This window comes from Chinchilla lanigera, unplaced genomic scaffold (assembly GCF_000276665.1).
Source record: "Chinchilla lanigera isolate Chin_1 unplaced genomic scaffold, ChiLan1.0 scaffold00043, whole genome shotgun sequence".
Taxonomy (NCBI): domain Eukaryota; kingdom Metazoa; phylum Chordata; class Mammalia; order Rodentia; family Chinchillidae; genus Chinchilla; species Chinchilla lanigera.
In genome coordinates this window covers 8,637,561-8,651,374 of record NW_004955444.1, presented here as the reverse complement: position 1 = coordinate 8,651,374, position 13,814 = coordinate 8,637,561, and the positions used below count along the sequence as shown (strand labels likewise).

Sequence of the window (13,814 nt, the reverse complement as noted above, 5' to 3'; positions counted from 1 at the left end):
CCTGCATTAGTGTAGAGCAATATTTCTTATATGAAATCGCAGAGAACTGATGACAAAAGAGGAAAAGAGAGACACATGCTCTGACGAGGAGACCCGAGCTGTACTCTCTACCCTGATAATCGCTATGTGATGACTTCTCATTATGATACCATCTCCCTGGAGCCCTGGGTTCGTTTATTTATAAAATGAATGTAGTAGAAATAACTCAAAATTATACCTTTGTTGACAATTTTTATTACCAGAGCAAAGGCCATTACCTCTATAGCACTATAGCTGCAGTATGAATGCAATGTATGATACATAGGAGACCCAAGCATCTACTGCCCAGCCAAGATATGGCTGATGAAACAGCTGGATTCTGACTTGCGGCAGTGTGGGATAAAGAATCAAACTGGTAACACAGAGAGAGGGGACTCAGCTCTACGCCGGAGAAGGTGAGTTGGGCTTGTGTTGAGCTGGAAGAATGGAGAAACCTGAAGAGGTAGACGGTCAGGGGCTGGGACTCCCAGGTAGCAGGAGAGGTACATGTGGAACAAAGCGGACAGGTAGGATGCACACAACATCTGCAATCCCTAGTCTGGAAGTGATGGTGCTAACACAATGGGTTCCTTCTAGAGACAATGACAAATGAGGTTTCTCTAAGATAAAAGCACTCAGAATATCTCACTGAGGAGTTTAGGCTTTATCTTGTAAATGGAAAGGAAAGGCAGATAACAGTCCCTCAGTGCAGGGAGAGGACAGGAAGCCAGGGTATGGATTCGGAGGTGTGTGTGTGGTACGTAGCAGAGAATCCAGGCAGTGACCGTGGGATATAGTGAGTGCAATGGGCGGGAGACACTTCTGAAGAGCAAATTGACGTGAGTCAGTGAAAGGCTGGAAGCAAAGAACACCCACACAAGTCTGAGTGAGCGGTGAAACTGGGTTAGGACAGCTAAGTTGCGATGGCTGCATTCAGCTGTTCAGTAGGATATGACGTGTTATAACCAAATAGAGATAACCCACCAGGTAACTGGAGCCCAGCGGCCAGAAATACAGCTACTCATGAATCGTACAAGCAATTAGTTTATCAGGGAGAGCCATTCTCTGAGAGAAGTGGGTACCCGAGGAGCACATGCCTTGGGGCTTTAGAACTAAAATATAACACATTTTTTCTGCTCCTCTTGAAGGTGAAACTGTCCAAATCCCCTTATTCTGCCCTTCCCTGTTTGATATTTCATATTTATCCTTTTGATTACATATGAAATTCATCCTATAAAAATCAGGGTACACAGACACTTACATGTGAATTGAATTTCTACTGAATTATTTAAACATGCATTAACAGAATTAAAATCCCTTATTGTCTGACTCAAGTACTGCAGTTCTAGGCACTTATCCCACAGCTACACTCGCACGTGCTTGAACCACGTAAAGAACATTCACTGCAGAACTCTGTGTAATAATAAATACTGGAACCCACCTAATGTTCAGCCCCAGGAGACTGATGAAATAATAGCATGTCCACACAATGGAATGCCAGTGCAGTTACTTAAAAGGATAAGAAATGCATAGCTCTTTTTTCTTCTTTCCCTCATCCCAGTTGTTCCTTCCTTGGAGCAATTTCTTTCCCTTTCCTATCATCTATTGTACGTTTTGAGTTTTACCTAGTCTTTCAGGTTTCTACACCAAGGAGACAATATGATGTTTACACATCTGGGTCTGATTTATTTCACTTGTGAGTATGAAGAAAGAAGGAAGGCAAAATATAAATATATATATACGAATAGCTGCAATAACTGTATTGCTGATGTCTGATGGTGTATCAAAATGAACAGTTAATGCTTACAATTTTTTATGTTCTGGTCGATTTTGCATGCTTGTGTCTGGTGGTCTGAGCAACTGATTTGAAGGTAACAATATGCAATGGAATTACAATGGTGAACTCCTACCATCTTGTCTAGTGATACTCTGTATTATCTCTAATGTTTTATTGAAGAATTATTTTCTTATTCTCTTTAATGGTTTGAGCAATCTTTCATTCTTACATCTGGTAATCTGAGCAATGTAGTTGAGGATAGCAATATGCAATGTAATAACCACTGTTGACTTGTATTATTTTGTCACTTTGTATCACTTTGAATGTTCTTGCTCTGATTTGTTTATGTTCGTGATACTGGTATGCTGGTACTGTTCTATATTTGTTTGTTTGTTTCTCATTTACTACTCTCTTTAAAATAAAAAAAAAGAAATGCATAGCTCTATGTACTGATATAGATAACTGCTAGAGTAAGAAGAAAAAAAAGTAAAATTTCCATTGGTGTTAAAAAAAAAAACCTATCCACTGCACTTTCATATCTATGTTATTTCTAGACAGTTTGCACATGGAGGTGCAAATAAAGAGTCCTCAAAAGTTTTTTCCAACAACTCATTATGAAACTTTGGGGAATACAGCCTTTTCAGTAATTGTATCTCTATTCTATTCTAGACAGAAGTAAGCTCTTTAAGCATGAAAATGAAATCCAGTTTGAGACCTGGCATACAGTAAGTGACCACTAAGTGTTAATGAATAAATGACTTTATAAACAGGAAGTCCAGTAAATTGCATTATTATAATTTTATGTACCACGTAAAATTAAAGAATTAAATTACTTTACAATTTTTAAAATAAAAGTGGCTTGTATTTTTATCCTAAATTTAGTATCAGGTATTAGCAGTCAGGTTTTCAGTTTTACCTTGGATTTCAAGAAGTTTCGGAGTACACATTTAAAGCAAACACTTTTTTTGATAAAGTCTTTGTCACGCATTATGCAGAAAATGGATGTTGGCCATTTTCTGCCGAGTTATTTGCAAGATTTATTTTGAATAGTTTTGTGAAAAGTAAATACAGTTAGTTTAGTAAGGCCACTTTTACTGTAGAAATGCAATCTCGATATTAACATTTTGGCTTTTTAAAAATCTATACATGTCTATTTCATGCAAGTGATACTGTACTATAAGCAACTAATTTTATGGTAAAAAATTCTTTTCTTTTTGAAAAAACTTTTTATGATACTAATTATACAGTTAGATTAAATTACTTATGAAAGACTTCACACTATTTTGGCAAAGAGAATCAGGATGACAGAACAGACTTCAAGTGACCTTTAACAACATAAGCAACTAGAGAATTTCCTTCTCTAGCAAAAGAGCATTATTAGGGGGGTGAAAAACATCTCTATGGGGAAAAGAGAATGTTATAGTAGACTTTAAAAGAATGTAGGAAACTGAGACGCATGCTAAGTGGTTAAAATTGATTTTGAAGAAATGCAAAATGTTTGATTTTGCAGAACGTTTTCATGCTTAAATGTGCAGGACTTCACCAACTTGCCATTAACTTAGTAATTTAAGGTGATCGGTCACTGAAGTATCAGAATTAATGATGTGCTTTTAAAAGCTTAACCATGAATGTAAACTTAGGAGAAAGCAGACAACTGTGCAGTTATACAATATATCTGCCTCCAAAAAACGAAACAAAAATTGCACTATCTCAGTTTTAAAACATATACATTATTAAAAACTGAAATCCTGTCTAAAATACTGAAGCGAAGTCCATAGTTTGTAGGACCTTTGTTCTAAATCTCATGGCCAGAGACATAATGCGATTCAAATACTCGTTTGGTGTTTTACTTCACCCCAACCCCCAACACCACTGGGAAGGGAACCCCGGGCTTTTGCACTCAGCTACCTCCCCAGCACTTTTCATTCTGAGATAGGGTCTCGCCAAGCTCAGACATGCTATCCTTCTGCCTCAGCCTCCTGGAGTGCTGGGGTTACAGGCATGTGCCACTGTACCCCTACTCTGGCAGCTCTTTGGCTGTTTGATTTGGCCAAGTTATTTAACCTTCTTATGCTTCATCAAGAAAGTGGGTCTGGTCCTTCCTCACAGAATTATTGTGAGGGTTTTTGAAATAGTGGGTAGAAATGCCTAAAAGAAGGACTGGTATCCAAGGGTTTGAAATTAGTAGCAATTCTTGTTATTGATCAGGATGATTCTTAATCGTATAGCATAGATAACCATCTCTTCATTTACTTCACTGCCTTGAGCTTTTATCTGTACTTTGTATAGTATATTGTGGAATTGGAGGGTCTTTTTCCCTAAATATTAGATATTCTCTACTTCTGTACAGAACGCAACTTAGATATTCATTATTGATTGTAAATTATAATCATGTCTCTTAATTCATAAAACAGTTATTTAAACACTAATTTTTTAAAAGCAGACAAACCATTCTCCTGACAGTAAAAAAAGAAAAAGCTGTTTAAACTACCACTATGTGATAAATTGATAACACCTGAATCTTTTGCAAGATGTTAGGAATTAGAATCTTTTGAAAAATTCATATTTTGCACACACGGAGAGGCAGGTCTCAGTATGCAGTGTTTGTTTGCATCAGACAGTTTTGGACTCATATGTAGTTATCAGGAAATCAAAATTGAAGCTACAAAGACTCACGTCTAGTAAAAAAAAAAAAAAAAATCAAAAAGAAGGTTGTAGGTAGCTGCTGAATTTCTCTTTGATGTACCTGTTGTAAGAATTAAAATTGTTTCCGTTGCTATTCTTTGGACATGTTAACTGTTCTTTAAAGGCTGCAAATGTTCTAGTCCTAGTAGTGCTTTTGATTCTATCATCAAACCAAGAATTCCTTTGTTTTGTGTTGTGTTCAGGGAAGCCAAAAGAGTAATACATTTCTCAGAAAGATTTAAGAAGTCAAACCTTGATAGGCCTGTATTTCCAGCACTCAGGAGGCTGAAGCAGAAGGATCCCTGTGAGTTCTAGGCCAGCCTAGACTACATAGAGAGTTCAAGGCCAGCCTGACTACATAGAGGCCCTGTCTCAAAAACAAAAATACTTTGATAGGGCTCTAAGGATTTTATCTGTGTTCCTTGCACTTTTCATATGCATCTCTGAGAGGGACCAGGCTGGAAGGCAGATTTACACCCTGGCCTGGGCCTACATTGCTCAGAGGTGGAGACTGTTCCACACCTCCTTGGCCACTCTGAACTCCAGAGTAGGAATGGCCTAGGAATTCCAGAGGCTTTTCCAGAAAAACCACTTGAGTTGAGATTCCTACCAGACATTCTCTTTAAATCTCCAGGACTGGGTTTTGGGAATTCTGTTAGTCTGGTACAGAATGTACCTAGCAGTGATAGTGGTAGGCCACTGGTGAAATGGGAAGGTCGGAATTAGTTCCTAATTGGCAAACGCTGCTTTGCATCAAGCACTAGTGGCCTTGAAGTGGGTGTGAGTTTCCACTGGCACCAAGCACACTCCAACAGCTCCTGATCCTGGGCACAAACTCTGTCTGGGATATCAGTGAATCCATCAGCCACAGACAGAATCAGGGGTAGCACCTATGGTTTAACTGGAATTTAGAGGAACTTGAAGTGAATTTAGCTGTCTTCAAAGGCTATGCCCTGGGCTGCAACTGTGGGCTGGAATTTTATATACTGGAATGTTGTAAATGAGCTGAATTCCGTCCTTTATAGTAATAGGCAAGGACTGATGAATTAGTGCATAGGGACGGGAGGGGAAACTTATGCTACTGGCTTGTGTCATAAAATATTTGATGTTCTCCAAGAAAGGCTTATACTGCAAGGCACAAATGCACCAAGATTTATGGAGCTGTAAAACAATTTGAAGATAGAGCCTCAAATAACAATCTGAGCAACAACAAAAAGACCCCGACCTCTGCAGCTCAGCTGGTGAAAAGGCACATCCACAAGGAGTTCACATCTATCAGGCTGTTTCATGGGAAGCACAGATCTTACATAAATTCCAACACAGGCTAGGGGCCTGGCTACTACGATTCTTGTTTATAGATAATAAGAAAGAAATGGAAGGTTTAAGGAACGTGTTCAAGGTCATGGGGTAGGTAAGGGACTGGTATACAATTCAAACCCAGGCTGGATCAAGAATCCTAGCTGCTTACCACTGCAGCTTCTCCAGTTAGAGTGTAGGTGATAATATAACCGAGCTCCTAAAAGCAAAGGCAGTACATGAACTAAACATTGAAAAATGAGTAAGACAATGACAGAAGGGCTTCGAGGCAAAGATAATTTCAGGGAAAGGCAGCCACAGGGAAAAAGTGCTGGGCCAGGTCAGAGGAAAGCAGTAGGGTGTGAATACATAGCGTGTTCATGTGCCGGAAACTTAGTTCCCAAATTCATAGGTTGGGGCTGGGGATTTAGCTCAGCGGCAAAAGCGCCTGCCTGACAAGCGCAAGGTCATGAGTTCGGTTCCCGGTACCGGAGAAAAAAAAAAAAAAAAAAAAAAAAAAATTCATAGGTTGATGGTGCAGTATTTGAAGGAGGAGCCTCTGAGAGGTAATGAGAATTAGAGAAAGTCATGATGGTTTTAGTGGCTTTGCAAGAAAAGGAAGAGGCCTACGCCAGAACACTTGCTCTGACTTGACATGTGATGCCCTCCACCTTGCTATCATGCAGCAAGCAGGCTTTCACCTTTGGACCTCACAGGCTCCAGAACTGTGAGTCAAATAAACCTGTACTCTTTAATAATTACCCAGCCTCAAGTATTTTGTTTCAGCAACAGAAAATGGACTGAAACCAAAGGTCAGCAGATGAATGTGACTGCAGTGTGGCATGCAGGAGGGAGAAAGATCACAAAGCGGGACATAACCAGATTTCAAAGACCCCAAGTGCCAGGCTAAAGAAGGTGAGTGTCCCTTTTCAACAGTGCCGTGAGATGTCTCTTAGCTTCTGCTAAGAGAAATGACAGAATTACACTGGCAGAGATTCAGAAGAATAAAATGAAGGGTGAGGGGCAAACGGGAAGGCAGGAGACTGATAGGTCTACTCCTTTCTGAACGTTCTGAGAAGTTTCCTCTAGGAGAACACATCATTTCCACCCTGCAGCCTACTCCGGCCACCTGGGAGAAGCTTCCCAAACTGGACAGTTCTTCAGCTGCATCCAGGTTCATAGACCCAAATTTGAACGGCCGGACCATGTGCTGTCTGCCTTGGGTGTAGAAAGGGGCATGCAGGCTGCCTCAAGAACTCAAGAACTCAGGAACAGCATAAGGTGCCCTCTCTGTTCTGGATGCAGGCTACACTGTGGAGCTTGCCTTTCTGCTTCCAAAGTCTACATTCCATCAAGACCAGTCAATCACCCAGGACTGTTAAGCTTGTGCATGCAATTTGAAAAGGTCACTTCGTGTTTACTGAATTCTCCTCTGCCCCTTCCCAGTGCTTCCGGTTCTGCACACTTTCACAGTCTGCTTCACAGAAGTGGAACTTGATTCTATGACTCCGTTATGAGAATTCTGGGGACTAAGAAAAAGACAGAGGACACAGCCTACAGGAACGCTCACCTTTTTCGCTCCCTGTTCTTCTTCCACGCCGTCTCCTATAACCACATACACCACTTTTCTTCCAAACCTTTGAATTATCCTCTCAAAACAGCTTTCTTTTCCTAATGAACAAAAACAAATTATAGAAAATACAAACTCTGAAATTTTATATAAAATGCTTCCTTTATGCTTCTGCCGCAACTCTATACCTCAGGAACTAGTGCCACTCAGGCAGCGGGTGGAACGGCACAATGGACTTACAATTGTAAATTAATTACCAATACAATACCTGGTCCTCAGAAACTGAGTTTAAGTATTCTTCTCCCAAGCAGTCATTTATTAAAAAATAGGATCTAGTCAATCCCAGTTTAATAACTGGGAGAAAATGTTTTGCTTTGCATTAATATGTTTTTCCCCCCACAAACTGAGACTAAACAAAGGCATGCAATCCTGGCAAACATTTTAACTTTGAAAAATGTTTCATAATATGTCATCCTCAAAATAACATTTGATCCAAAGACCATTGAGAATGATCTAAAAAATAACTGGACTTGGTTTTGGTTTAGCAAGGAAAAACAAACAGTGGAATTAGTTTATCCCTTCATTTTCAGGTTGAATTAAAGACCTTCCAAGCCTAATGTGTTTACTGGAAATATTCTCATAAAACTTCTCCAGAAGTAAATAACAGGTAATTCGGGGTGCTACACTCAAATCCTGCCCATTTCACTCAGGCATCTCACGTTCAATAAAGCACTTTCCTAGAGGAAAAGTGGGATAAAGGTAACAGAACACCCTTATCTGTCTATTATCTTTCCCATGTCATGACTTAGTTTGGGCTTCCATGGCGGCTACACTGTCAGCACATCCCTGCATTAATGCAGCCTTTGTTTCTTCTTAGAGGAGAACCTGGTGTTCCAAGTCTAGGGCTGCCAATGGGGTCATTTTAATGGACAATGGGACAGTTTATAGTTTTCAAATGTGAATGGCTCAGTGGGGCCTGCACCTCTTTCAAATAAGGATCAGGTATACACATGAACAAATTGCTTGTTTGCTTAAACAAATGTCTGCTTTATATTTGTATTTTGCACTAAAATCTCTCATTTGCATCTGACAGAATGAAATAGAGCTAGCCTTATTCAAGGGATGTTATTTCAATGCTACTTTAGTTGTCCACTAAACTGTGAAACATCAAATCACTTTAAGAAACAAATTCAAAATGTGCATCCAAATACCCGTCACAAAACTCTTTTCCCTCTTTGTGGAAAAATGAATGTTTTTGTAATTTTCTTCTCATGGAAAAAGGAAAGTTAATGCATTTAGTAATGAAGTTGGGGTGGACTCCAATAAGAAAATTCTTGCCTATGTACTAGCTCCTTCATTGTAAATTTTGGGTCATGCAGAAATTTTTCACAATAAAGATTAAGAAAATAAAGCTGACTTTTAGAAATTCATTAGAAGCCACATACAAAATATTCACTCTAATGAATCCATTTTGTTCAAGAGAGCATCAGTGCTCTGCTAAAGGAGACATAAATCACCTCCTATGACATTGGAATTTTGTCTCCAGTGAAAATTCCTGGGTTTTCTGCACTGATCTCCACGTAGATCTAATTTGATGGCACAATTAACAATAACTACCAGAGTTTCAATCTCAATTTTCTTATTAAAATATAGGAAAATGAGGCCCTACCACTGGTTTTGAGATAATTTCTACCACTCTACCTTATTTTTTTCAGTACAAAATAAAAATTAGAATTAAGTCCAAAATTTCAAATAAGATGCTCTCTTAAAAATAATGCTTACTGCACTGTTACTGTAATTTCCTGTTATATTACCATTTTCAAATTATAAGGGACTAAACTTTAATGCATTTGACATGTGATATACCACATTACTTCCTTTTGAGGGGCCAACACAAACCCCTCATACTATGTATTTTTTGGGAATTTGTCCCAACTTTTATGTGCTGTCAGCCTTACAATAATCACAGTTTAGAAAACACAGTATATTTCCTGTTTGTTGATATGGATGAAAATAGAATTAACATGATTTAAACCAGTTGCTCTTTCATGGAGCAAGAGAATATGTACCTTTTCTGGTTATAATGGGTTACCAGGAATTTGTTCGATTTGGTATATTTTGTAAGTATTTTCCAGAGTTCTAGTCTTAGCCTTTTGGGGAAGTACAGGTCATCCTCAAACTCCAGATATGTATATTTCCAATCTGAGAGATCTACCTGAGTACCCCACAAGCTCTTCTTGCTCAATATTGATATGGTTTAACCTGATTTTCCCTCCAGTTAATCACACCATTCCTTAGATGCCTAAAAGAAACCCCTGTGTCAGTCTTCTTCCCTTCTTATCCATTTCATTCAGAACCATTCTGAGTACTTCCTATGATCCGGGCACTGGAATCGTTATGAAGAGTAATATAGACAAATACAGTCTGTTTGTCTCAAGTACATTAAAGTCTGGTGGGAGAGTCGTACTATAAGCAATTACCCAAGTCATTCTTTAGGGATCATTTACTCAATACTTGGGAGAAGTACAGGAAGTATATGAGTGCATGGAGATGGAAATTTGACCTACCGGGATCCTGTTTTTACCCCTTCTTAGATGGAGTTAAGTCAGTAACAGCCATCTTCCCCTCTCCTATTTGGGTACCCTTCCTCTTCCCTATGGGCTTCCTAAAGCTACATTCATTTCCTCAGGGTAATTTACAGGGCCATTTCTGACTAGACTCAAGTGTGTGTTTCCAGCTCCATCTTTCCAGGGGATCTGCACACTAACCAGCCAGGACTGCTCAGGTCTCTCAGTAGGGAACACATTTTCATTTCTCTTTCTTTTGATCTTAGTAACACATCTGCTTGGTAAACTCCTCTTTGTCCTTTTATACCCAGCTTAAATGTCACTTTGTTCCTTTCCTTTCACTGACACTTGTCCTCTGCCACCTCTTGGTTGGGAATAAATCCTTTCTTGGCTTTATACACATTCAGGCACTTAGCACAGCCCTGAGGGCACAGAAAGGTGATCAGGGCTGGGAATCAGAGACAGATATTCACTTGAATAATTAAGTCTCAGAGCTTTTTAATTACCTCATTTGTAAAATGGAAAAGCCAACTAAAATGTGTAAAATGCTTAGTACAGTTCTGGATATCTAGTAGTTACCTGATAAGTATGTATTTACACATTGCATTATCATATGGTTCACAGTTAGATATCTGTCCCTCCTACCCCCAGGAGAGCCATGACTTTTCACCCCTACCCTTATTCTGTCTCAATTTCTGTTCTAATTAAATTTCATATTTGTCTTTTCCCCCCAACTATGTTCCTTCTTGCAAAAGGCTTAATTTTGGTATCCCCATAGCAAACAAGGGAACCAAACTGTCATATTACATTCAAAGCAAAACAAACCCCATTTCCAGTAATAATAAAGAAAAGTAGTTTTGGAGTTATTTCATTTCTACTTTGTATAGTTTTATACTATTACTCAGTTTAGGTTACAAAATATTTTTATTGATGTTGTCTAAACGAATAAGATAATAATCCAGAATTGATGTTAAGTTACTTATACCTAATATACCCAGATATTAATGTTAGCCAGGACAGAAAAAAATTTATGATTTCAGCTACATGGCTTATTCTTCATATTTCTCTTAATGTCTAAAAAGCCAGTTTTGAAAATTACTTTTCTTTTTTTCTGATGTATTTAGCATCCTGAAAAAAATGCCCTCTCATTTTTACTAAAGGACAAGGGTTGATTTAACAACAAAACAAAACCAGCATAGCTCACCTATTTTAGTTGCACTGTAAATATTTTCTATCGGAAATACAATTCCTAATCCATATAGCAGGACCTTTGCCAGGGCTGGGATGAGCTGAGTCGTTGTTACTAAAATATTCACACAGTTCGTCCTGTGAGAACAGAAAGGAAAAGAAAAGACTGTTGAAAAATAAATCTCCAAAATGAACAAGTATGAGCAGCGCCCATGTCCTGCCAAAGGCTCCCGGAGCGCCTCACCGGGAGTGGATGAGAGAGAGAGCTTTCAGGGCCAGGGTCAACCAGGAGTCAGTCAGCGCTTCGATCTCCGCCCTCAGCTGTAGCCAGGCCTCCCTCTTTGCTGGGCCCAGCAGACCTGTGGATTTGAAAGCACACGTGAACACATAAGCAATGGCCTTGCTGACCTAACTGCGGTTTTATAAATAATGAACACTTAAGAGAACTACTTCTTTCACCTTCAAGCTTTATAGGAATTCTCATACAGTCTCATTCAGCGGACAAATGCATCTTTAGTTTACAAGGAACATTTACTGACTTGGCATTCTGAGCACCCCTTCTTCTTTGGCAGAGGTCTTCTATCTTTCCCATAGGAGCTGACTCTACCTTCTGGCTCCCAGGGTGGGTGTGTGACCTGGCCCTGGCCAATGATTCTGTCCCAGAACTTCTGCTGAATTTATTGAAAGATGTTTGTCCCACCCCTGTGAAGGTACTAAACAACAGGGTATAAACCTGGATCTACTGGTCGTCATTTTGCTACCTTTTGGGAGCAACTGGCCTAGGAGAATTCCTACCCAAAGGAGAGTACAGGATTTCCCGGCAGTGTTATTTGAGCAACTAGTTACATCCATGCTGGAAACATCGCCATCCTTACAATCTTCATTATTAAGTGAACATCTTCTCTCTCATGCTAAAGCTACTGTGACCACTGTGAAGAGATTCAAGCTAATGCAAGCACCTGCTTGGCAGAAAGAGCTTAGCTCCCCATTTTGTGATTTGGCAAGGGTTGCTAAACACGCTTTGCTGGGAGGATAACCAAATGTTAGAGACGTCAAGGAACTTGCCCCAGGTCACACCCCTGAGCAACAAGACAGGTCAGCTAGCTCTAAATCAGAGCAGAGTAATTTCCAGGTGGGTGAAACTGCCTTACAAAACCCATCCTATCCAAAACAGTGTGACCCAAATGTGAGCGGCACTTCTAGAACATTCATGAGACTGTCTCAACCTGCCCTTAAGGTGTCGGTGGGCCGTAGTCACTTGCCTCCCACGTTGTTTTTGTAGGTGTTGTAGATCTCCTTTACTCGTCTGTAGCGGAAGGCCAATTTTCGCATCCAGTCCACTCCGCCCCGGACCCCGGTGGCCAAGCATAAGTTAGCACTGGTGGCTGCAGCAGGAAAGCCATCTGTTCCAAAGTTATAGGTGCTATTTAGATGCAAGAAAAGCCCAAAGTTAACCAAACAGAAGATTCCTCTTAATTAGCCGAGCAATTAAGTGATAAAAAGGAAACGAGCAGCTCCCCTTTCAGTGTGCTCACCTCAGGTCTTGGCCATTGTCATCCGAAGAAACATCATCTATATGAACTTGGTCACATTCCTAAAGTGTAATGAAAATGACACGTGTCAATTTATAACAGACATTTAAAAAACACAGTTATTTTTAGGAACACCTTCATCGGAGCGGCTTTCAACTCTGTCAATCAGTAGGTGGCAGTCTTGTGAAATTGACATTTTTACCTCTTGGGGTCTTTTTCAAAGAAATAAGCAATGCCGTCAACAACTACTGCTAGTCAGCCTCAGAAAACACATTTCTGTGTTTAGAAAGGAAAGTGATTGAAAACAATTAGCATATGTGTTCCATAAACCTCAGGTACCTTAAGACATCATGCTGCTCAGAGCCGGTTCAGTCAGCGTCTCAGCATAACTGAAACCAGACATTTTGGTGAATGTAACATGCTAGAAAAATTAAACCCGATGCTAACTGCCAATGAAATTATGACCTCTGATTGCTGTCGAGCCACACACCAACACAGCCTGAGGCCAGCGTGCCGACGAGCCCAGACAAAAAATCTGTTCCTGGTTTGCCATTTATTTGAGAGATGCGAGTTTTATTCTGTGTGTGTGCGCTCACATGTGTGCGTGCAGGATTAAAAAAAAAGGCAAGAGATACTTCAAAACCTAAATAAAAATAACCGACCACACGCTGTTTCTAATATTTTTTCCAAAGCTTTTTACTACTTTGCTAGTATTACATATTCATTTTAATTATTGGATTTATGAATTTATTATTGGCATAAAGTTCTTTTTGAAAAGACCTGATTTTTAAAATCCTGAGCGGCATATAAAGTGTTTAGAACAGTAGGTTGTAACTGGACCGAGCGGACGTTCATGCACCTGTTTGCACAGGAGTCCTTCCACGCCACTGTTTTACCCGAGGTCCGGGCACGCTTTCGAGAAAAGTAGACCAGACTTAAATATCTGACCGGCAAGCTGTGCCGTCCAGAAACGAGGAGCATACACACTTGGCATGCCTTCCTCCTCAGTCCCCTCCCTCGTTTGAATTCAGCTTCCAAACACTCCAGAGGCTTTTCTTATACTTATTCCATAACAGTTTTAGTTAAAAACATTATTAAAAAGCAACTTCCAGTCACACATCCTCTACTTGGAAAGGTTCTTTTGACTGAGGCTTTGGTCCTATTTCAGATACAGTTAATTT

At 39.7% G+C, this 13,814-nt stretch overlaps 1 protein-coding gene across 13 annotated transcripts in view; it reads right to left on the bottom strand.

Moving 5' to 3' along the window:
• Positions 1-13,814, bottom strand: part of Eya1 (EYA transcriptional coactivator and phosphatase 1) — a 318,971-nt gene that overhangs the window by 3,667 nt on the left and 301,490 nt on the right. For 11 of the 13 annotated variants that reach the window (XM_013518208.1, XM_013518207.1, XM_013518204.1 and 8 more), the window contains 5 exons: positions 12,637-12,695; positions 12,364-12,524; positions 11,346-11,460; positions 11,118-11,239; positions 7,347-7,447 (listed from right to left, as the gene is read on the bottom strand). In XM_013518208.1, the coding sequence (XP_013373662.1) occupies positions 7,347-7,447; positions 11,118-11,239; positions 11,346-11,460; positions 12,364-12,524; positions 12,637-12,695 (558 nt within the window). Of the gene's footprint in view, positions 1-7,346; positions 7,448-11,116; positions 11,268-11,345; positions 11,461-12,363; positions 12,525-12,636; positions 12,696-13,814 lie in introns of those variants that run through there. The other 2 variants (XM_013518210.1, XM_013518211.1) reach the window with 2 other exon arrangements.